Source organism: Sapajus apella, unplaced genomic scaffold (genome assembly GCF_009761245.1).
Source record: "Sapajus apella isolate SASKATOON/1434 unplaced genomic scaffold, GSC_monkey_1.0 scaffold115, whole genome shotgun sequence".
NCBI lineage: Eukaryota > Metazoa > Chordata > Mammalia > Primates > Cebidae > Sapajus > Sapajus apella.
This window is the reverse complement of record NW_022437055.1, coordinates 4,423,594-4,449,392: the sequence shown is the minus strand read 5'-3', so window position 1 is coordinate 4,449,392 and position 25,799 is coordinate 4,423,594. Positions and strand designations below refer to the sequence as shown.

The 25,799-nt window shown below is 41.7% G+C and overlaps 1 protein-coding gene across 3 annotated transcripts in view; it reads left to right on the top strand.

Moving 5' to 3' along the window:
• Window positions 1-2,804: 2,804 nt before the first annotated feature.
• Window positions 2,805-25,799, top strand: part of GPC3 (glypican 3) — a 454,889-nt gene continuing 431,894 nt past the window's right edge. For 2 of the 3 annotated variants that reach the window (XM_032260236.1, XM_032260237.1), the window contains exon 1: window positions 2,805-3,217. In XM_032260236.1, the coding sequence (XP_032116127.1) occupies window positions 3,043-3,217 (175 nt within the window). In that variant the 5' untranslated portion in view covers window positions 2,805-3,042. The remainder of the gene's footprint in view (window positions 3,218-25,799) is intronic. The other variant, XM_032260238.1, reaches the window with a different exon arrangement.

Genomic DNA, 25,799 nt, shown 5'->3' with positions numbered 1-25,799 from the left:
ATTATATCTTCATACTCCCATTACTATTAAGTATTTTTCTTCAAACCCACTCACATTTTTATTGAAATTTATCATGGCACCAGTTACTTAGCTTTGTCCTAACAAAATCATGGGTTGGATGTACTAGTTACATATATTTATTGTAATCCACCATTAAAATAAATATTTACTAAAATGAAAAGCAAAAACTTCATTGGTTCACTTCAGCGAACTCAGGGATTCACATACTGCACTTTGGGAGCACTGCCCTAGCTCATACAAAGTGTATTAGATATAAAAGTGTATATTAAAAATAAGTCACAGTCCCCCTTTTCCAGGTACTCAGTACCCAGTAGTTGAAAACAACTGTTGCCTTTGTAGTTAGTTGCATGAGCTCTGGAAGATCATGAATTTATGGGAGGTCATGTCTTCCTCTGCAAGGTCATGAAATTCAATCAATGCTTGCCTTCCAATCTGCCCTTTGGTCACAGGGCTCCACAGGTGGAACATATCAAACTCACCAGCCAAATTATGACTCTTAATTGGTGTTTCTTTTAAAGTGGATATGTCATTTGTCAAATGTTCAATGCAGGCGCAGGCCTAGCCCCAGGCAAAATTATGAAGTAGGAGAAGAATACCAGATACACTGGCCACACTGAAATGTTTGTTGAAAAAAGAGTGAATGAGCCCTCCGTCCTTGACTCCTTCTCTCCCATCCCCCATATCCACTAGGTCACCATGCCCTTTTAACTCTATATGCTAAATATCTCCAGTAATTTTTTTCCATTTCCAAATCTTCTCTGCTACAGGACTTTATCATTTCTTGTCTGGGTTATTTTCACAGCCTCTTAACTGGTCTCCTTGCTTCCAATCTTTTTCCTTCCCAAGCCATTCTCCACAGTGACTGCTGCTGGAAGGACATTTTAATCAGGCGAATATGATCATGGCACACCCCCCCCCCAACAGTGCTGCAAATTCCCTTAAGTGGTTCCCCAGGCTCCTCCACATGGCTCCAAGACTGCATAATCTGGCCCTTGCTTACCTCTCTCACCTTAGCTCTTCCAACTCCCCAAGCTGGAATCATTACTTGCACCTCCCAACCTCCAACTGGGCCATGCCAAACCCTGTTCTCTCAGTGTCTTTATTTATGCTGCTTTCTTTGCCTCAGCACCCTTCTCCCCATCTGCTTGTGTCACCTAAACTCCTACTGGTCTTTTGAGTCTGAGTTTAGGGCATCATTACCTCTGGCACACTTTCTCTGATCCCCCCAACCCTTAGAACTTTATCTAAGCATTCACACAGTGGTTTAACATTCTACTTGGTTGTTTCCCCCATTAGTTTGCAGTTCTTTGAGGTCAGGTCCCACACGGGTTGGTTAATCTTTGTATCCTCATTGTCTGTTTGTAATCTACAGCGCCTGGAACACAGTAGGAGTTCAAATATTTGTTACCAAATGAATAAATGGGTGAATGAACTTCCCCCATGACCTTCCTCTCTCTTTGCCTCCCTTCTCAGCTCCCGGGTCCTGGAGCACAATCTCCTCTCCCTAGACCTTGCACACCCCAGACAATTTCCTGGTGCTGAGGTTTTCCCTTAAAACCTACTTTCAGTTAGGTCAGAAACAAGACCATCAGATGACAAACTAATTCATGTTGAGGTGTTAAGTAATTTCATCATACAAATACTTATTGAGTTCTCTACTGGACTAGAGTGTGGAGGCTCATAAAAAGAATCCACGCTAAAGATCCCTACTTAGCAGCATATAGGTAATGACTAAATGCATTCCTCCTCGGAGAGATATGTGATTCTCAAAGAACTGGATTTCTGATAGTGAAAACTAAGCAGGAGAGGTGGGATTTGGGTGTAGGAGACCTTTCAAATAGCCTTCTACTCCATCTATGAAATAGGTTAGCTTTGGCTCAATAAATTTGCTGTGTTATACATTACCATTACATCATTACGATTTTCTAATGAGTGAGGCTGGTTTTAAGCCCCTGGTTATTGAGTTGTCACCAGTTATGCTTTGCTTCATGAAGGGCCACCTGGGACTATCATGCAGTAGATTCTTTTAACATCCCAGGATCAGGTGCTTTCTCTGACTTTGTACGGCTTTATAGAATCAAATCTAGCAAGCCACAGGGGTTGTCAGACTTCTTAGACAGTATTCAAAGGTAAGGCAGACTGTGAAAAGCCCAGTGGTACCTGGCTACCCCTGAACGTGACTATTTGCGGGTTGGCTTTGAGAACCCGGTCAGGGCTGCGTTAGGAAAACGGTTCGCGGAAAGCTCCTCAGAGAGCAGAATGAGGAGGTGGATTTTGTGGGGAGAAGGAAGACCTTGTGTGGCTCTGGTGGCCAGGAAAGTGCTGGAACAGGCTGAAGAAGGCCTGTGGCGAAGCGGGGGGGGCACCTAAGCCAGGGACCCCCACCTGCCCCTAGGAAGGACGAAAAGGTTGTAAAAATCCTAAAGGGAAAAGCCCTCCAGGTAGTAGACCAATGAGCGGCGTGAAGGAGGAGTGAGGCTGGGGAACTTCTCTCAGAGCCAGTCAGAGGACAGCTGCTGGGAAGCCAATCAGCGCGCTCGAGCCTGCAGCCCCTCTGCAGTAGTTATGCCAAAGCGCCCTGTGTGGAGCAGCGGCGAGCGGACAGCTGGGCTCCGCTGCCGGGAGCCATCACGCGCGCTCCGCAACCTTCTCCAGCAGTGCCCCCGCCCGGTCCCCGCGCTGCGGTGCCCCAGTGGCCCCTGCCGCGCTCCACGCCGCACCCCCCGCACTCCGCAGGCTATCAGCAGCAGGACCGCCACCGCCCCCTGGCAGCGCGGCTCGCCTCGCCCCGCCCCGTTCCTCCTCGCCCCGCCCCACCCCAGTCAGCCCCGCCCTGCCCCGCGCCGCCAAGCGGTTCCCGCCCTCGCCCAGTGCCCAGGTAGCTGCGAGGAAACTTTTGCAGCGGCTGGGTAGCAGCACGTCTCTTGCTCCTCAGGGCCACTGCCGGGCTTGCCGAGTCCTGGGACTGCTCTCGCTCCGGCTGCCACTCTCCCGAGCTCTCCTAGCTCCCTGCGAAGCAGGATGGCGGGGACCGTGCGCACCGCGTGCTTGGTGGTAGCGATGCTGCTCAGCTTAGACTACCCGGGACAGGCGCAGCCCCCGCCGCCGCCGCCGGACGCCACCTGTCACCAAGTCCGCTCGTTCTTCCAGAGACTGCAGCCTGGACTCAAGTGGGTGCCCGAAACTCCCGTGCCAGGTGAGGAGGGGTCCCGTGAGCGTTCTCTGTGCCCAGCGGGGAGCAAGGGGCGTGTGTGGTGGCTGTACCCCCAGCGCGCTAGCCCCGCCGGGATGCAGTCGTGCGGCCTGAAGCTGGGCAATTGGGAGTGGTCCGTGTGCCTGGGGCCTGGCTGGATCTACTGAGGGAGGGAGAGAGGGTGTGTGTGGACAGAGCCCATATCCCCCAGTCTCACGCTGCTGTCAGGGAAGGTGCGAGCAGGAGGAACCGTGGGGATTGCCTTCTCGTGAGCGCCCATTTTATGGAAGGGCAAGAAGGTGGGAGCTATTTTCCTGGGTCTCAGCGAACTGGCGCCCCACAGCCGAGCTAGTGCCTCGGGAATTTGCCATTCTTGCTCACACATGCATGTCAGAATTTCAGCCTTAGCTGGGCCACAGCTGCAGCCGTCTTTTCCTCAACGTGCCCCCCATGCTCTCTTTTACCCAGCCTGGGTTTTCCTAAGTTCACAGGCCCAAGTGCAAGCAAAGTTGAGGACAGATTTCTGAATCTGCAGTGGTGGGTGAAGACACACTGAGGCAAACTTTTGAGTAAGAGGGTCACCAAAATGAGGACTGATCCTTTTCCTTCAGAACAGCGTCCCTTGAATAGGTTAGCGAAATCGCTTTAAAAACGGTGCTGCTGGCCCGGGGAGCAGGAGTCCAAAGATGATTTAACTCCTCCCCCTCCCAAATTCATCTGCCTTCTTGACAGGCTGGACCCTAAAGGGGAGATGATTTTAGGTGGAGGAAAGTTTCTGAACGCCTGCCTTTTGTTCTCACAATCAGATCGTGCCGTAAGGACATATTTTAACATTAGCCGAGGGCTGCCGCTGTCAACAGATGAATATTAATGGCCCTGTGCGAATGACTGTCCAGCGGTTGGGCTCCTAACACCGCCTTAGAATCCAATTAGAACAAGTTGCTACGCTGACAATACGGACAAGAACAGTCAATTTCAAACAGGTTAATTTGTCAGGGGTGCACTGAGAAGAAACGGCCAGTCGTATTCGCTAACCGTGAGACGTTGGTGGCCTCCAGGGTCTCTTCTCAACTCAGGCATCCAGTGAGGCGCGCGTCCCGCGCTTCTGAAGGATCAGGGAGCAGCCCTGGCTAAAACTTGGCTGGTGGCTCTCAGCAAGTCATGGAGGCGGGCTTGATGGTTGGACCAAGTTGTGAATGCGGATGCGCGCCCCGTGGGCGCTGCCAGCCAGCGTTCACTGGTAGGAGGTTACCTAGGTAGCCAGCGCGCCCTCAGCCTTTTCTTTAGGTTGATGAAAAGAGCCGAGTGAGCCTGCTGTTTAGTTGCAAAGGTAATTGGTCACCCTTTTTGGTAACTGAAATGCATTTGCGCATATGTTAAATATTGCTTTGCAGGATTTCACTCTAAGGGAGGGTCGAACTACCTCATCCGCTGTTAAGAGTTAATAGTGTACCACGTGGACGTGTGCAGGAGCTGTAAGGGGCAACCTATGAATCAGTTCCATAGAACTGAAACAACCAGTGAATCTCTCTCCCCTGGAAGTGCCATGGTAATTAGATTTTTAAGGCTAGAGAACATGCTTTTGTTGGTAATGTAAAAATTGATCCTCACAGACTGAGCCCCCACAAGATGAATGTGTTCAGGGTTGGGATTGGGGCCACATTTGGCTAATTTGAAGCCGGAGGTAAAGGTGCTGCCTAAAAGAAGAAAAAAGGCCAGAGGACAGCACAGATAGTCATTTAGCAACCCCCCTCTACACACACACACTCATGCAGGCACTCACCCTCTCTCATTCTCCTCCAGCTCTCTGGCTGCCTGCCTCTTTGCAGCAGTATTAGGAGGGCCCACACACTGTGTGTATGCGATTTGGCCTGGGCTCCTTCCCTCACTTTAGGCCTAGGGATGGCCATACTCTTATAGAGAAGAGGGAATTGTAATAAATATTTTTTATTTTCCTCTACTATTTCACAAACTATAGGAGAAATTGCTTTTCAAGTGTTTCATCATATAAACCCAACATTCCCTGCTTCAGTTCTATTTAACAAGCACAAACACTGTTGAGCATCTTCTATATGGGAGACACTGTCCTGACTCACACTGGAGCCAAGCCAAACTTCAAATATGGTGATCCCCATACAGCTACCATTATATATCCTGGCTTTTCCGGGGCAGTGCAGGTTTCTAATACTGTGTACTGGCATGAAACCATGTGTCCTGAGTTTTAGTGGGACAAATATGGTCACTGTAGATATGGAAAACGTGGAAATCCTAATGTTCGTGTGTAGAAAGAGCTCACCAGTATTTTAGGGAAGAGACAATAATGGCAGACTAAATACAATGGCAAGTGCATAATTTCAAAGTGAATAAATGTGTAATTTGCTGCTGTCGTTCAGTGGCTGGAAATTGAAAGAGAGCTGAAAATTATTTGATAGTTATGAACCATCATGATGACCGCTTGACTTTCCCCCCTCCGCATTCATATTTTAAGCCATGTTCAGTTTGCCTGCTGCACTATATTAACTGCATTAAAGCTTTCTTTGTCCCAGATCAAATGAGATTCAGTCACAGTAAGGAGAAATCCTCAAGAATGTCCTGTTTCACTTAGGGGGAGCATTTGGGATTGACTGCTAACTTCGGCTATTAGCAGAATTGGGTTAGCCTGAATAAGGTACATTTCTTATGCTAATATGGATGAGACTAAATGGCATTTGAGATCAGCCAGGCTAAAAAATAAATCACTGGTGCTGAAGGACTACACTAGACTTCCACAAAGCTGATCTAAAGCCTTACAATCTCATGTTCCTATTTCTTTTGGAGTGTTCAGGTCACAGGATAGCAATTCTAAATAGCATGTTCCCAAAATCCATAGATCTCTTCATACCCCACTTATTATTTTTTTTTTTTAAGGATTTGTAACTTGGAAAGCACCACAGATGGAAACCAGGCGCACAGAGTTAGCATTTGGCAGAAAAATCTATATAACTGACTTTCAGTACAGCTCTTTTGCCCTTATTTAATTTAGAAAAATTCAGAATAGAGCCAATGAGCTCATAAGTCTAGATGTTTATTTTGTTTTCTTTAACCTACCCACAGGCGCAATCAAGAATGGATACAATTTTAGGGAAGGAAAGTGAGCTAGTAATCAGACAATGATGTTTCCAATTGTCTCAAGGGAATGTTACAGAAGTCTGGCAACAAATTCCTCTAAACAAAAATCAAGTGTAATTCACTTTATGAATGCCATACACCACTTTTGTTGGGGGAGGGGGAGAGTAAGACATGGATGGAAATGAGAAAATCAAACAAACCGTGGTAGTGTTGCAACTCCCAAAAGATTGAGGGCTCTTGCCTTGGAGGGTCTTGGAAAGTGCGAGAACCGATCTAGAAGGCCAAATGCCTGTATGTGTAAAAGGCAGCCTTGAACAGCCAAAATTGACTTGGAGTTTCTTGAAATAGATGAAACAACATAAAAATAAAAAGCAACATGCTTGAAACAAAGAGATAGTTTGGTATTTGTTGTTGTTTAAGTCTGAGAACTAGCCTCCGTAGCTGGGTTGCCAGCTGCAGTTGCCCAATTAGTTTGAAGCAGTTAGCGGTCCTAATGTTGAGAGAAGTGAGGTGTGGAAGAGTTTTCTCTCCTTTGAGATTGCACTAGACATTTGGGTGACCAGGTGATTTGTTAAAACTTTCAAACTTTGAACAATGCAAAAACCTCTGTATTGTGTACTAACTTGGAACAGTTAGAGAATTCCTTCAAATGTGGTCTGAATAGTACACGAATCCTAATACTGATACCAAGCTGTGCTTAGAGGGAGCCATCAATCTGGTGGAGGACATGGCTGATGATTTGCGGGGCACCTTGGGCTGAAAGGAGTCTAACACTGCCAACTCCTTGGCAGCCTCTGTAATAGGTGCTGGGGGTGCAGAGAGGAGTGAGACGCAATCCCTTTTGTCAAGGAGCTCACAGTCTAGTGGGGGAGCATGCAAGTAAACAGGCTTCCCAGGAAACTTGTAGGATTAAAAGGGTGAAAAGGGCTAGAAAATACCTCCAGGAAATTGGCTGAAATCGTCACAATAGCCAGCCTGGGTAAGGGAAAAGAACTGAAGAGATGAAGTGGGAGATAGGGAGAAGTCTCTTAATAGGGCCACCATCTTAAAAAGAGTTTCTTAATTCTTGGAGCAAATTCCATTTTGAAAGCATTAGGAAATACAGACATAAGAAGAATTTTGATGGATGCTAAATGACGCAGATGGTGTCAGTTTTGCAATATGTTTTTTTCTTAAGGGCTGGTAGGTTGTATCCAATATTTTGATGCAATATTTTTGAGCATTCTGCTACTTCCATCTTTAGAGTTGCAATGTTTGCTGTTCACTGTAGCCTAGAAAAAGGCAGCTTATTACCGATCTGGGAGAAGAGTCCTGGATTTGTCTGGTCTGAGACAAGACAGCAAATATGTTTTCTCTTTAAATGACAGCTATCAATGACCACGCCAACTTCAGTATTTGATGCATATACAAAGCATGGGTCTTAAGAGGTATCTTATTACTCATTTCTAAGAAAATTGAAGATAATCACTTATAACTTGTGCACACGATACATCATTTGGAAAGAATTTCACTGGGGATTGTGTTGCTCAACTGAAAAGTTCTGGCATGCTGAATTTGTACATTTTTTTGTGAATGCTTCCTTTTGCTCTGATCTCTAGCTTTTTTCTGCATATGGTTATTTGTATGTTTTAGATTATAAGCCTCTTAAAGGGAAAGCACTACTTTTGAGCAGTGTTGAGCACAAGGCCATACAGCATTAGTAAATAATTGACAAAAATAGAATTTCTAGATCATTATGTGTTCCCTATGAACTCTCACATACCTTCTTAAGCCATATGTCATCTTACATATTTTAAAAACCTAAGTCTAAATTGTTACAATACATTATTGGGACATGTGGACAAACTTTTCAGCCTACATATATTTTGGCTGGAGACAGATGCAGGCTTACCTCAGTTAGCTGGCAACTCTCACCATCAGCAGGGCTTATTAAGTTGTTGAGTACCCAAATAACAAATTGAAATTAGCAGCATTGTTATGACTGGCTTAGTATCATTAATGATCAACAATTATTACAGCACATAAATTGTAGGACATCTATTAAATCAAGCCCTCTTTGATTTAATGTCAGCTAGACCTTTCTTGCTAAGATTGATATTACCATATTTGGGAGTTGAGCTATAACACATGCATGGACCTGTTGAAGTACCTCACAGGTTTTTGTAATCTGGGATCAGAACTCACGTACGAGCTCAATTCAAGAGCCTATTCCAGGAGCCAATATCTATTCAGTCCTAGCCAATCTTGTAAATGGGTTTGATGTTTTTGGTAATCTAAGATCTAATGGAAAGTGTGGGCAGAAAAATCTCACACTCATCTACCCATATTTAGCAAATTGTCTGGCTTGAAACAGGATCCCTGGCACTCCATTAAGAAATGAGCATCAGAAAATAGAATCCAAGTTACAGGCCCCAGACTGGCTTTAAAGACAGCATAAAGTAATGGGAATTTACCTTCTGAGACATAATGACAGGGAGAATGCTGTTCAAAAACCAAGGTGAAGGTGGGTATATTAGCAGAGAAAATGTGTGTTTTGAAATGCTACATGTATGGGGTGGGGGTGAGAATGTTCACTGGAACATTGTAGTCTTACTTGAATATCTTGTTGAATATACAAAGAAGATTTAGTTCTATACTTCCAATTAGGGCAATTAAAGTTCAATTAGCCAAGTGTTAATGATCAGAAATACTTGTTTGCAATTTTTTAAACAAAAATGAATACAAATTGATTACTAAGAGAGGCATTTTCACTTTTTCCTCTTTTTGTATGTAGCTGGACAAAGCCTAATTTGAGAGTTTATATTTTTCCTCATGAATAAAAGGGAGTCAGTGTTACGACCAAAATGCATTGCTAGTGTTCTGAACAATTAATTACTTCTAGTAGCTGAAATTGTATTTATATGCTAGATTAGCAAATCTACTAAGCTCTTTGAAGCATACTTAATAGGCTTATATTGATAAATAATTGATAGGAAGGGAGATAAAATACAAGTGGAAGTGGCAATAAGAAGGGGATCGGGAAGTCAAAGCTATTATAAAACAAACTTCCACCGTCCAGCCACCTGAAAGCTGGAAGATGTACATGTCTCAGTTGAAGTGATGATTTTGAAAATATTCTGTATTTTTCAAAATTTTCATTCCTTATAAATCCAGAAGAAGGCACAACTTTAGAGTAAAATTTTAAATGGCCTTTTGAAACTAAGTTTATTACTGGAAAATTAGAAATCCCCAATTATGGCAACTTTGCAGTTCATGTTGCTAATGATATCTTCCCTACTAGACTGTGATCATCTTGAGGTTAGGGGCTATATCTTATTCATCTTTGTATCCCAGTATCTGGCACAGTACAGGGTACAAATAATAAGTAGTCAATATATATTTATAGACTTAATGAATGAATGAATGGAGTTAGAAATGTATTACAAGCATAACATTTCCATAAAACCAATATTTAAGTAGTTGATTTATTTTTACCAATATACTAAGGTTCCTAAAAAACTAACCAGTTTTTTTAGGTCAAGAATCTATTTGCTGTCTATAAGTAAGTGATAAAGGATATTAGATTAATTCATTTGGCTGTATTATAACAGTCTAGAAGAAGTAGACTAGTCAAATCTTATAAGAGGTAAGTATTTTGTGCTTGTCTATAAAGCTATTGTAAGTAATTTCAAGATAAAATTGAAGATACAGTATACATATATATATAAATGCATGTGTTTATCTTCCCCTTATAGATCTGTGGTATTTAGGTTTGTGAAAATAATGCAACTTGGTGCCAGTTATGGAAACAAACTGAATGTATGTAAGTTTTTCCCCAGTGTTTGGCATTTTTTACCTAAGACATCAAGCTTCATATATGTACATTAAAAAGGACATAATCCTGGCTGGGCATGGTGTCTCACACCTGTAATCCCAACACTTTGGCAGGCCAAGGCGGATGAATTGCTTGGGGCCAGGAGTTCGAGATCAGCCTGGCCAACATTGCGAAACCCCATCTCTACTAAAAATAAAAAAAAATTAACTGGACATGGTGGTGCATGCCTCTAATCCCAGCTACTCAAGAGGCTGAGGCAGAAGAATCACTTGAACTTGGAGGCAGAGGCTGCAGTGAGTGGAGATCACACCACTGCACTCCATCCTGGTGACAGAAGAAGTCTCTGTCTCAAAAAAAAAAAAAAGAGGACATAATCCAAAGTGGATTTTCAGCCATGGAAATTTCATTTGGGTAGGATAAAGGGCTTCATGAGAGTTCTCTTGATTTCTGTCTGCATTAAGCCAAACTTTCAATTAATTGCCTAGGTCAACTAATTGAAAGTTGATGGGAAGTTCTTTCAAACAGAGGTCCAAGTAGGAAAAAGAATAAGAAAGAAAGGGATGATGTTCGTTTGAAAACAAAAATCAGAATTCTATTTGCATACCCCTCTCCTTCATGATGGCTCTTGCTCCCTCTCTCCCAAACCCTGAGTATCAGTACTTACAGTGTGTATCATGTCACCCTGGGATTCTTCATTGCTCTTTGTCAAATTTTGGTTTGAATGATTGAAGCTGACGGAAACATGGTGAAGAGAGGACGAGTTAGAGTGACAGATATAGGGAGGAGATTAAAAGCCTTTACTTGGTATATATTAGAAAGTTAACTGGCACACGACAGACGGAAAGGAGTGGAAAACATTCGAATATGGAAATTTGCATGTGTGCAGAGATAATACAGAAGGGTGTCCCAGTTGCATTTGGTTCAGAGAAATACTTCATCTGTACTTTTCACTTAGTATCCATGCTTTTTGACATACATAGTTTATCATGGCCTCTTCCAGACCCTGTGCTCGTTGAATGCACGAGCCATGTTTGATTCATCATGATGTCCCCTAGAGTGGTGAGTAGAGTGCCTTGTACAGAGTTTTTAATGGAGTTAATTAATTAGTTTGAATGAATATAAGAATAAAACTTAAAGACATCGTCTAGAAAACTTGACGACTGTCCAGTGAGATCCTAGGGTGGCATATAAGTATACAATATTGATTATCTGAATGTATCATTGTCTAAACTGATTTGCAGCAGAGACTGAAGAAGGGATGGTGAATTTGAAACATATTTATCTATTCTCTGTGGCCCTGGGAGCCTTGTTGCACCTCTTTTATTTTATTTTATTACTATTTTTTGAGACGGAGTCTTACTCTGTTGCCCAGGCTGGAGTGTGACACAATGTTGGCTCACTGCAACCTCTGCCTCCCGGGTTGAAGAGATTCTCTTGCCTCAGCCTCCTGAGTAGCTGGGATTACAGGCATCCACCACCACACCCGGCTAATTTTTGTATTTTTAGTAGAGATGGGGTTTCACCACGTTGGCCAGGCTGGTCTTGAACTCCTAATCTCAGGTGATCCTCCTGCCTTGGCCTCCCAAAGTGCTGTGATTACAGGCGTGAGCCACTTTTGCACCCAGCGAGTTGCTCTTCTTTTAAAACTGAAAATTGCAGAGGAGGTGACAAGTAAAAGAATATTTTTTAACTATAGCTTTACCTAAGTGTCGCGTTTGGATATGTTTTATATATTTATATTCATGAATTTTATGTATTTATAGAAATATTTCTATTTAGACAGCAATAATTAATAAATATTTATGTTATTTAAACCGTTTAAAAGTTAATTGTTACTCTAAGCAGTAGGTAGTCTTTCACAATCATACCTTACATTTGTCTCATGAAAGCCTTGCTTTCATATATCTCATGTACACACAAGGCAACCACTCATAAAGTGTCTGTCACTTCTGACTTCCAGCAACCTGCCTGGTTCCAGCACGCATACGCACATGTATTTGTACACTCATACATACACACATATAATATCCTTTTATCTGTTTGCCTTTAATAATGTAGAAACTAATCCTAATTTATGCTGGGGAGAGCTAGTAGGTACAGCTTTCAGAGATTGAGTAAGCCATTTTCAGTTGGATTAGTCTGAAATGGTTTCAGAGCTAATTGTCACTGATATCATAGAGCTGCTACTCTTAAAATCAAGTTCCATCATTTCCCCATGTACACAGATGTTATCCTTGTTAAGTAGTGACAGTCACCAATAATGTGAATTTGGCCCACTTTGGAGAACTACTTCTAGCACTGGCAGCTTTCCATGTTGAGCGCCGTAGAAATGAGAATGTGACCCAAGAGGCAGTTTCCAGTTTAAGTTTCATGGAGTTTTTGCACTGAGGACCACAGTTATCTGTTTTGGAAAACAGATGGAAATTTGCAGAAAAGGAATTCACTAATAGTGAACTTTATATGCCATTTCTGCATAAATATTTAAAAGTTTAAAAAATTTATTCTTTACTTCAACCAGCATTTATCGAGCACTATGCCAGGTACTGAGCTAGGAGCTGATGAACAAGATAAAAATCACTGCCAGCAAGGAGCTCCCTGCCTAGCGAGGGATCCAGACCAAGAAAAACATAGATGTCAAGGCAGCACAACTGTGGCCTGCCGTAGAGCTGGGCACCATGTGGAGGCCTGAAGCCTCTTGAACTATGGAGGAAGTGTGCCTAGTTGTCTTAAGAGGGCTACATTCAAGGCTACAGTGAGCTACCATCATACCACTGCACTCCAGCCTGTGTGGCAGAGTGAGACCCTGTCTCAAACAAAAGTGGGGGGCGGCTGTCATGTAAGGCATGTATAAAGGTACAGAGTTAAGAGACAAACTGTCAAATTTGTTGCACTGGAATAGCTGAGATTGCTCAGAGCACAGATGTGGAAGTGGAGGGAAGATGAACTAGGAAAATAGATGGGAAATGCTGAGGAGTGTGAGTTGTATCCAAGGATGATGAGGAGCCTTGAAAACATTTTAAGAAGGGAAACATTCAGTTGGAGGATGACTGGAGAGTGAGTGGTGGCAGGGAGTTTTAGTAACACAGGTGATAGGGCAGGGGAACATAAATAGGAGAATGAAAGCTCAACTTGAGAGAATAGAGGGAGTAGAATAGACATGACTTAGTGACTGGATATGAGGACAGAAGGAGAATCTAGAAATTTTGGTTTTTCTGTGTGGTGGTGCTGTGGCACATAATAGGTGCTTGGTAAATATATATATATATATTTTTTGAGATGGAGTTTCACTCTTGTCACCCAGGCTGGAGTGTAATGATGCAATCTCAGCTCACTGCAACCTCTGCCTCCCAGGCTCAAGCGATTCTCCTGCCTCAGCCTCCTGAGTAGCTGGGATTACAGGCGCCCATCACCATGTCTGACTAATTTTTTGTATTTTTAGTAGAGATGGGGTTTCACTGTATTGACTGTGGCTGGTCTCAAACTCCTGATCTCAGGTGAGCCACCTGCCTCAGCCTCCCAAAATGCAGGGATTACAGGCTTGAGCTACCGCACTTGGCCGGTAAATATTTGTTGAACGAATGAGTGTGCTTGAAATATAGGAGGAACATGTTTTTAAGGGCTGAAAGAGTCAGTTTGGTTTCAAACAGGTTGAGTTTGAAAGGTCCTTTGATGATGGAGGTAGAAAATATCTGCTAGGTAGTTCAAGTAACATTTTGGATTACAAAAGAAGGAGAAATCAGCAATGGAGATATATACTTGGAAATTATCAGCATATAGATGGTAACTGAAGCCCTGGGAACAGATGAGATCACTGGGAAAGAGTGTATATATTCTTTTGGAGTTAAGAAGAAGTGCATAGTTGGGACTCATCAGCATATAGGCTTAAGCTGGAAGTCATAAGTGTGGATGATATTTTCCAGGCTTTTGCATGTGACATGTATTAAAATGTATTTTGCCAACATCTGGTGATTTTTGCAAAAAAACTGCCAAAGACTTCAATAACCCCCTTGATTAAGAGAAAGTATGAGTATATATTGTCATGATCCAAGACTCTGCAAATAAGATAATGTACTACCAAACACACACACGTGCATGTGCACACATGCATATACACACACATCTCTATGTAGAGGAATATATTAGAATCAAAGAATCAGACTTCTATTATTCTTGATAGTAATAATTAATAATTATGCATGTTATTTAAACTGAAAGTCTGGTCATAGTAGCTCATACCTGTAATCCAAGCACTTTTGAAGGTCAAGGTGGGGAGACTGCTTGAGCCCACGAGTTCAAGACCAGCCTGGGCAACATAGTGAAACCCTGCCTCTACAAAAAGTACAGAAATTAGCCGGGCATGGTGGCATGTACCTGTAGTCTCCACTACCCGGGAGGCTGAGGTTGGAGGATTGGTTGGGCCCAGGAGGAGGAGGTTGCAGTGAGCTGAGATCACGCCACTGACTCCAGCCTGGGCGACAGAGCAAGACTGTCTCAAACAAAACACAAAAAAAACCCTGAAAGTTGTTAGCTGTTACTCTTAGCAGTAGGTGGTCTTTCGCAATCATACATTACATTTGTCTTGTGAAAGCCTTGCCCTCATATAGCTCATGTACATACAATGCAACCACTCATAAAGTGTCTGCAGCTTCTGAGTTCCAGCAACTTTAGTGGTTCCAACATGGTGGCCCCCCGTCCCTCCCCCAGGAGAGTACTCTCCCAATGTAAAGAATGAAAACTGTAACAATGTGTAGCTTTTGGAGCCCTGGTCTGTATTCTACTTCAGACTTGGCCCTGCTGGCTGGTCTCTGAAACATATGGTTCCAAGTAAATGCTAGGAATACTTGTGTAATTGGGCTGATCTTTCATAAGTGTCTATGGAGATGTATTATTTTTTGGCTTGGGGGTTGGGGAGGGTTTTATAATTTTTTGTTTCTCTGGCAAAAATGGTTTATTTAATTTCTCTGTTGTTTAAGAGATCGTTGTCATCAATGTTTCATTCAACAAAAGCTTGAAACTCCTTGTATTCCAGTCGATTTTTTGACACCACTTTCAGGTTGATGGAATAGTTTCGAAAGACCACCAGGGAAGATGATGGAAAATAACCTTTACTGAGTGCCTACTATATGCCAGTTGCTTTATATTTAATCTCTCATTTAATCAACACAGGAAACCTGAAAGGTAGGTGGTGTTATCTCCATTTTACAGATGAAGAAACTGAGGCTCAGAAAGGTTTACTTTCCCAAAGGTTGTATAAATGGTGGAGCTGGAATTTTCACCCAGGTTTGTCTCACTCCATAGCTCATGCTGTTTCCAGAATACCTGCTAGAGTATGAGGCGAAGGAATATAGTCTGAATATAAAGTATTTGACTTAAATTCCCATACTCTGTCAACTTCTGTGACATTATGTACTCTGGGTTCCCTTCCTACTTACTTCGGTCTTTGCTTATTTGCCTTCTTCCTCCTGCACTTTAGATGTAAGTGTCCTAGTACTGGTTTGTCTTTTGCCCTTTCTGTTCTGTCTTTGCTTATTCCCACATCCATTTCCATGACTTCATTATCTTTGCTCTTTGAATGATTCCCATATCTCTTTTCAACCTGACCTTTTCCTTGCTCTTCAGTTCAGTATTTCCCAATTGCCTGCTGGACATGTCCATCTGGAAGTCCTGCCAATGTTTCATTTTCAACAGAGTAAAAAATTAGTCCATTATTTTCTTTTCCCATCCACACAAACCTGCCTTTCTTTAATGTTCTATACTTCTGGTGATGGTATCTCTGTCTGGCACCAACTCAAAACCTTGAAATCATCTTTGATTTCTTCTTTTACACATCCCACACCCAAATTAAGTGACTAAGTCTTGCACGTCTACCTCTATCTATTATATCTCTCTTTTTTTTTTAATATATATATATATATATATATATATATCTCACTCTTATGGCCTTAGCATGCATGCCCTCTATTTAAATATAACAGTCTGAGCCAATGAATGAGAATGTGATAATGAATGGGCTAGGGAGAGCCAGTAGAATCTCTGCTTAGTGACTAATAACTTTGTAACTAGTTGGAAAGTACTGCCTTTGCTGCCTTAGATGGGTAGAACCTCTAGCCTTGCCCTTGGCTTAATTTAATGTGGCCGGAAGCAGCTATCTCCTGAGATCACTTGGCTCTTCCCCTAGGGAACTAATGGTTTCCTACTTTTTCTTTTTCTGGCATTCTGGGGTATATCTTCCTTGGCCATCTCCAGAAGTTAGAGTGGAACTGTTGAAGAGTTTCAAAGAGTTGTAGAACTGTGCTCAGTGTTTCAAATAGTCCTTTCTGTTTTCAGAAACAGGTTTTCTGCTTTGTTTTCAAACTTCAAAGATTATTTCTGAATAAAGGTTTATTTTTCCCCATGGTATTCTGAAGGTTTTATACAAGTGTTAATTTCTAAAACCTAAGTCATTTCTTGGCTTTAAAACTTCAGTGCTGTGGGTCAATTTAATAACGTTGCCTGAAGGTTTTTTTGGCCTTCAAAAGCTGTTAGATTGCTTTTTCTTTGTTCTTTGAGAGTGTAAGGTTGCCTCAGTTACAAAGCTTGAAGGAGATATTGGAACCAGCATTTATTCAACCTTTCAGAGTCTTTTCCCGACAATATCCAGTTTTATCTTCAAATTAGATAGATCCTAGTGGCAATGAAACTTACTATCAACTAATAATTCTGGGTAAAATGGGTAAAATTCTTGAAAAGCTACTCAACATTTCATAGCGTAGTGATAGAAGTAGCCTGGGTTACTCTAACCCCCATAATTAAGGGGAACTACGGATATTCTGTGTGCTCTCATCACAGCCTTCCTGGGGCTCAGTATACCTCAGAAGCTACTGAGGACCCTCCTTCATCTGTCTGTCGGACTGTTCTCTAAGTCTTTCCTTTTCCCCCTCCTCCTACCCTCACACCCTCTCTCAACTGGTTATAATTTAGAACAGAAGGTGCTTTATGGTTTGTTATATTTATTAAATGGTTTTGTGTTTCTTGTTCTCTCTTTAAAAAAAAAAAGATGAGTGGAATGTTTTATATTTTCCTCTGCATTTTAGTTTTAAGCTGTGTTTTCTTTCCCTGTAGGTTCTGATTTCCATCTCTCCTCCCTCTTCCTCCATTTTCCTCTGCCTCCTATACTTCGGTCTATCCTCAATGGAGAGAAAACAGGCGATTTCTGCCCACATATTTTTGGGTACCTGCTTTCCTTCTCTTGGGATATTGTAAAATTCTTTTCTTTAGTTTGAAAATGAAGAGCTCTAAAATATACACCAATGAATTTACATTCCATTTTCTCAGAACTGAGTATTTAAAAAGCTTTCTGTATAGATAGGACAAGGCTAGATAGACCTGATTTGGGTACCTCAGATCATTGCTGTGTAGCTTACATTCTCTCTCACCTTGTCATAACTCTCAATAAATGAAAATTGCATCTTTGTTCTTAGAAATCTCTTTTCTTACACTGAATGCTTTCCTTTTTTCTAAAGATAAGGGAGCCCCTTTGAAACAGCCGCTAGTGTGGGTTAGAACTGACACCTACCTTGTAAGCTAACCAAATTATAGCCTGCTTTTCCCTGATGAAGTTATCACACTTCGGGGACATTGTTTTGCTTGTGGGGTTTTATTGTCCCAGTTTCAATTTTGACTGCAGGTTAGAGATTGTATTCCAATTGGACTATTCCTTGGTATTTTTCTCTTTGTCTTTATACTTATGGGGCTCTTTTGTTTGTCCTGTATCTATTATCTCTTCCAAGCTTGGCCAAGGTTGTTAGGTTATGCACTTATGTATAAATATTTAACAAGATAAGTTAGACAAAATGTGCTTGAAGACATTTCAGCCCTGCCCCCACCTTCCCACCCCTGCCCCCCAACTCCAGCTCATTTTTTGTGTGGAGTCACAGATGGTTGCTTTATCTCAGATGTTTAGATTTGGAGGACATTCCTTTGCACTCTGCTTGATGAACACAATTAAATGAAAGCTTTTGAGTCAATCTTGACTACCAAAATAGTAGCACCAACAACAGATAACATTAGGTTCTTCTTCCTATTTTTTTTTTTTCTAACTGGTTATCCAAACTCCTTTAAGCCAGAGAGTTTTAGATATGAGATTGTGTGTTTTTTAAGAAAATATTATGGATAAAGACTAATGTTCTCGAGTCAGGAATAACAATTAGTACCATTCATTAATCAGGAGGCATGTTTTGACTTTGGGTCCTGGCTAGGAAATATAAACTGTGAAAGTCACACATATATATGAACCTCAAGCAAATTTATGACTTGTCAGCCTTTTAAGGTTAAATTCTTAACCCCAAATCGGAGCTGGCTTTATATGTGGAGTCCGGCACATTCCTCTGGGCCACTGAGCTCGCCCCTCCCCAGCCCTTTGCTTAACAGCCGCTAGTGGCCTAATGAGCAAGAAGGATTTCTGCCTCTTATCAGCTGCCTAAACAGCAACAGGAAGGCTGATATATGGAGTACAGGTCAAAACCTGAGTTCTTGAACCAAAAAGCTACAAGGTCAGTTTAAAACTCTAGATATGTGGTATCTCTATACTCATCAATACCTGTCAGTAAAGGAGTTAGACACTTGAGTTCAAACAAATAGTAATAGTTGTCAAAAGTATGAATCGTCTGATTAATTTTGCTGATAGTTATTTCCTTCTTTGTTTAGTTCTTCTATAAATAGCCTTCATATACCCTTTAATGAGCTTTTAGTTTGTGCCTGGAGGTTGTTATGGTCATGTAGGAGTGTTTGATTGTCATCTAGTGATGATGATGGAGGTGAGGATATTTATATTTTGGCCCAAATTTTGAAAGGGGCTGCCAAATAAAGGTAAATAGATATCTACTACTATTTTTATTTCTTTGTAAACTGAGGGGCTTTTTGCACATGCTTTCAACTTGCCATGGCGTCAGATAAACCTTTGTACCTCCTCATATCGCACTCAGACTTTTTTTAAAGGAGAAACCCTCATTGCATGTTTCTTAGATCCACTTGGATTCCAGGCTCGGATTCACGTAGAATAAATATTTTAGTGTATTCAGTGCCCATCATAGTGAAATCCCCTTGACTTTCATCTTCTGCATTTGCATATTTTCAGAGACAATAATGAAAACATTTTTTTCAGATTCCGTTGTGTTATTGAAAATCCTATTTACATAAACAGGCATTGTTGTGGCTTAGGGAAGAATGTGGGGTCTCATTCTTTAACTCCTTATATATCTTTGCTAAGGCTCCTCTAAATAGAAGTAATGATGCTTTAGTCTAAGCAGCTTTTCCCATTTAGGTAAGCAGAGTGGTTTGAAATTTCAGTTTACTAGATAATTGAGTCTCTTCTTAATTATTTCAGGCATGCAGGTTGCTCTCTTTATAGTAAAGACCCTAAAATCTAGTAATCTCCTCAGGCATCCATTTGGTAATAAAATCCTGTGCATTTTCAGGGGTTAATTTTCATGACAATTGTGTGTTGCCTCTCCACCCCCACCCCTGAAAAAATTCTGCTGTGTTTTAGAGCCTTGGTCTCTTCACAGTTGCAAAACACACTTAAAAATATATTAGGATGTTGCTGGAATTACTGGATTAGAGGAAATTTAAATGTATTCAGATTCATGCTCATTATACAACTTTAATTTAGGGTTTTTAATAGCCTTGTCATATTTCTTGGAAAATCATATGCCTGACTTTGCCAGACTTGGTTTTCTGCCCTGAATGAAAAATGGATATCAGTGCAAAAGTGCAGCCTAAGTATCCCCTATTCTATCATTTTTTTTCTTAAAAAAAAAAAAATTCACAGAGGTCATCTGGTGCCGTGAGGTGGGAAAAACTAAAACTAAAAAAAGCAAGCCCAGGTCGCCTTCACATCTGCTAGTCATTCCCACTAGTGTGACTTCAATTCAGCAAGTTTTTATTGAGCACCTGTGGTGGGGGCAGTGCTAATAATCGTTAACATTTATTGAGCCAGGCGCTGTGCTAAGCCCTTTATGGGCAACATCCCACTTAATCCTCACAACAGCACTACCAGGTGGGTAGCATTATTCCTCCATTTTACAGATGGGGAAACTGAGGCTAAGACAGGTTTAATGACTTGTTCAAGGTCAAATAGTTATGAAATTAATCAAACCCAGTTAGTCTGGTTCCAGAGCCAGGTTCCTAACAATTACCCTTGTGATGGGTTCAGCATTTGTAGGAATTACTCCTCAAATAAATCAGTTTTGAGAACCCAGTATGTGTGAGATGCTCGGGATTCAAATTCAAGTACTCCCCTCTCCCTGCTCTTGGTGGGAGAAGCAGACATGTAGACAGATGATGACCATGTATGGCATGGTCCCCACATTGGTTGAGGGGAAAGAGGAAGGAATGGGAAGACCAGTGGCTTGAACCTATCAGAATGCTGCATCACAAAGGCAGCCCAGCAGCCTGGGATTACAAGCATTTCTTTTCCTGTTTGGTGAAGGTCATCCTTTGAGTTAAACTGCCTCAATGCTTGTATCAACCTGTTTCCATCATTGCCTCAGTGCAGTGTAGCATCAGCTACCTTGAACCCATGCATAGTTTGAGACAATTGGCTTCATAGTGTCACCATTTCCCTTAATTTCAGTTTTCCCTTAAAAAAGAAAAACAGTAAAAAGCAGGCTGGGCATGGTGGCTCACACCATCCAGCATTTTGGGAGGCTGAGGTGGGTAGATCACTTGAGCTCAGAAGTTCAAGATCAGTCTGAGCAACATGGCACAACTCCCTGTCTCTATAAAAAAAAAATTAGCTGGACAGGGTGCTGTGCACCTGTAATCTCAGCTACTTGGGAGGCTGAGGGGGGAGGATCATTTGAGCCTGAGAGGTGGAGGTTGCAGTGAACCGAGATTGCACCATTGCGCTCCAGCCTGGGCAATGGAGGAGTCAAACGCTACCTCAAAAAAAAAAAAAAAAGAAAAAAGAAAAAAAAGAAAAAAGAAATGAGCCAGATATTCCTTAACCAAACTGTTGTCCTCTCAAGAACTGGTGATTTTCTGAAAGACGAGTTATGTAAGACTGGCAAGCCACAGGGAGACCCTGGATCCAGGTTTGGTTCATTCAGCTTGATCTAGAGCCCTCCTGGTGCTACCTCTTGGATCCCACACTGGGCTCTGGAGACCTCTGTATCTGAATCAGCCATGATTTGATGGGAGAATGAAGTTACTCTTACCAGTTTTTTGGTTTATTGGTAAAATTATGGGAATGGAAGGGAAATCTCCAAATCACCTGTTTGGATAATTTGTGTTTTTCATAGTTCCTGAAGAAAGCAAGGCATAAAAGTTATTACTGAGCATCATTCAAAAGTCTTTTATGTGTTGCATTCATAACCTAAGATTTCCCTCAATTTTAGGAAACATTTGGTTCAGAGAAAAGTGAATTCATTAATGTACATGTGGGTGTTTTTGAAACAATATCCTCTAGCTTCCAACCTCAGCTTACCAAGAACTCTTGTCTCCAAGTTTCTTATAGTTGCTCTGCAGTGGTTTGCTTGCCAACTCCCCTCCTGTGCACTTTCTCTTCCATTAAATCTCTTCCAAAGAAAAGGGTTGCCACCAAGTCTAGACTTCAGTATCATGCAGGAGGAGGGCCAATTAGTGAAGAGTCTGATGCACATTACATGAGGGTAGGAAGAGGAAGAAAATCTGTCCTTCCCAGTCCTTCAGATACTCAAGTTCTAACATAACAGTATGTTGAAGATGTATAAAATTACTGGAGCATTTACACAGCTATTCCCCAAGATGGCATAAATGCCACAGCACTAGAGCACGTCAGTGTAGACACGCGGATAAGCTGAAGAATGGGAAAAAGGAAAAGATCAATAACAGCGCTTCTCACTCAGGGATCAAGAGTGAGTGATTTTCTTTTGGTTGAATTTTGCTCAGGTGCAGTGTGTATGTTGTACTAACAAGGCAACTGACTCCTTTTTCCACAGGTTCCTATCATAAGGAAAGGGGAAAGATATAATAGAGGGCACGGATTATTTACAGTGGCTGAGAATGTAATTACAAGGTGCAATGGCTTGAAACTGAAATTTAAGTTAGCCATTAGAGCTGGGAGAAGCACCTTAACAGTAAGGGCAATTGGGCATTGGAAAGATTTGCCTGGGAGCTTGTTAAATAGCATCTCCAGGAATGCTGAAGACCAGGGCAGAGGGAATGTGAAGAAAAGCTCATACCATATTCAGAGTTGTGCTGGAGGCCCGCATTGATCCACCGATTGGCATCTTTCACTATTGCCTAGCTCCCTTTGTGACTATTCAATTGCTAATAGCTTGCAACATTTTTTTCCCACATATTCAAAATATGCCTAATTTGCTAAGCATAAGAAAAGAGATGCCTTTGAGCAGTGAGAATGAGGCGTTCAGATTGGCCTCAGCATTCTTCTAACAGACTTTCTGGAATATGGGCTAACAACGGAGATGATATTATTAGTATTTTTTTGCTTCTGCAAGACTTTTTCCTTCTTATTATATGGGACTATTGCTGTTAAAGTAATATTTGGCCTCTGTCAATATTACTTCCTCAGAGCTGACCCTACAGAAAATTTGGTTTTGGTCCATGTTTGTCTTTTTCTTGATCTTTCCTTCCTTTTTGACACCTTTCCAGTCCTATCCAGGTGTTCTGGGTTGCCTCCCTCCCCCCTACTCCCTCCTGTACTAAAGGAAGATTCTTAGTAAAGTCTTAACCCTGAGATATGAGGGAATTACTCATGGAGTGCTGTACTTGAAGACAACACCTGATGAAATGGCTTAACCAAAGTAGTAACTCACCAATGATGAAACATTGACATTATTAGGCAGAAACACTTAGGTTGGGTAGAGGAGGAAAGAGAGTGTATTAGTTTCCTAGGGCTGCAATATCAAATTACCTCAAATTGGGTGGCTTTAAACAACTGAAATGTATTTTCTCTCACAGCCCTGGTGGCCAGAAGTCCAAAATCAAGGGGGACTGTGCTCTCTCCAAAGATTCTCAGAGAGAATCGTTCCTCACCTCTTCCAGCTTCTGGTGGCTACAGGAATTTTTTGGTTTGTGGTTGTATCTTTACAGTCTCTGCCTCCATCTTCACATGGCCTTTTACTCTTGCTGTGTCTTTCCTCTGTGTGCCTCTTATAAGGGCACTTGTCTTTGGATTTAGGGTTCACTTAGATAATCCAGGAGGATTGGCGCCTCTCCAGTCCAGTCCTATCCAGGTGTTCTGGGTTGTACCCCTTCCGCCTACTTCTTCTGTCCTGTGCTGGAGGAAGATCGCTAGCCTGATCGTTAATTACATCTGCAGAGACCCCTTTTTCCAAATAAGGTCACATTTACAGGTTCCAGGGATTAGGACAGGGACATATGTTGGCAGGGGGAGGGTGACACCATTCAGCCCACCGCACAGAGGAGAGCTTTCTGGGGACTTCTGAATCATATCAGTTTACCAGAACTCTCTACTCTAAGGGGGAACTTGTTTGAAGAAATCTTAAAGTTAGTTATAAAGTGTTAAAAATGTCAGTGTGCTTCCTGAGAGGGATGTGGGTGGCAACTACTGTTAACTCGTTTCTTTAAATGGTTAAATTGAGGACCTGGGAAATAAAATGACTTACCCTAGTCGCTGGATCGGAAGAAGAGTTCTGAGATGAGGCAGCTATAACTTCTGGCCACCAGAGCTGTGAGAGAATAAGTTTCAGTTGTTTTAAGTCAACCAGCTTGAGGTAATTTGATATGGCAGCCCTAGGAAACTAATGGACTCTCTTTCCCACTGTACCCGACCTAAATGTTTCACCATTGGTGAGTTACTACTTTGGTTAAGCCATTTCACCATGGGCTTTAGGTCTTACCTCATCATTCTTGTTGGAATTTTCTTCTAAAAAAATACAATATTTTTTTTTCTAAGCAATTTTTACATGGGAAGGCAATTGTTCCTTATTATGCACCTGAACAACCTTTTCGCAGGATCTGTAGGATCAAGGCAGTGCTGCACTTTCAATCTACTGCAGCTTTCTACCTGGTCTTTGTTGTTTGTTGAAATATCAGCTACAGGGAGTTTTAGAAGCCAGAAACATCTGTGAAGCAAAAGACTTCCTTTTTAAGTTCAGGTATGCTGAGTTTTAGGTACAACTTGCATGTAAAGTGGTAAATATATAGTTTTCGCAGATGAGATATTTGCTGAAGAAATGCTTTCAGACTTGCTTATGACAAAAAGATCCGTTCTAACATTTATGGCTGTGGGGCATCTCTCTTGTGATGCATTATCAGAGCGTACCAGTGACATTTGTGGTGTATCAAGAGATTAGTGAGTTAGAGTGTGGCCTTCATGGAAACAGAGAGAAAGGAACCTGGAGGTCATCAGATTCAGCCTCCTACCTAGTGTAGGAGTTCATTCTGTGGTATATGATATTGCTACCCAAATTATGCTTGAGTGCCTCAAGAGACAGGGAGATTATGTATAGGAAGTAGGCTGTCGTTGTTGACTAATATTTGTTCATTAATTCAGCCATTTATTAAGTGTGTACTATGTACTGGACACCATGTCATGTCAGGGAGTATAGAGATGGCCAAAATATAGCTCTTGCCCACAGAAATCTACTACTTAATAGTATGGATAAGAAAGGTATACCAATGACTACAAAACCTAGATTGCAAAACATATTGTTAGAGAAGTACAAAGTGTTCAGAACATTCTGAGAGATAACAGCTCAAAGAGTTCTTTTGGAGGGGAGATGAGAAAAAAACGGGAAAGACACTTGAGAGAGACCTTACGGATGAGAAGATTTTAATAGCTGAAGCTAATGAAAGAACACTCCAGGGACAGGAAAAGCATGAGCAAAACAGGGAAGCAGGAAATGGAGGTACGTGTTTGGGAAACATTAAATAAGAGTTTAATTTAAACCCTACAACCACCTTGACAGTAGGCGTTATTGTCTCCATTTTATAGGTAAGGAAGCTGAGGCTCAGAGATTAAGTAACTTGATAAGATCACACAGCTATTGGTGTTCACACTCTGGTCTGTCTGATTTCAGACTTTTTCCCTTTGCCACTGCATGCCATCCATCAGGAGGATATCTGCCATTACTTGGCCTCTGGGGATACAGGGGCACATATATATATATATATATATATATATATATATATATATATGGACATGTGGTTATTACTCGGGATACAGTGCTATAAAGGCCAACTTTTTGGTCTGCCTTAGCCCCATATCCATGTTCATGTATATTCAAGTGATATTGACAAAGCCTTCCTAAAAGGGCAAAAGCAAGTCCTTTGCTTCTTTTGTGACCTCCCAATGTCCGGTCAAGAATGGGCTTAGTGAATATCAATTACCCTACAGTTGGGGAACTTAAGACTTACTAGTCCAATCCCTTTGAGGAAAACAAGCCCAGATTTGGGAACACACTTGATTAAGTCACACAGCTGATTTGGTAGCAGAGCAGATAATAATATTTTAGCTCTGATAGGGAAGAGCTCTTTTCCCTCTGATGTGATTTCATACATGGAGTGGGGGAACCTAGCACTTAGATTGGGCCTAGGATGTTGAAATTCTCAGCTATGCCTCAGGTCTGCATATTTAAAGATTGTATCTGAAAAATAAAAATTATACATCTCCTGAAAGACAGGATCTCAGCTACTTATCTGAGTAGAATAACAATTAGT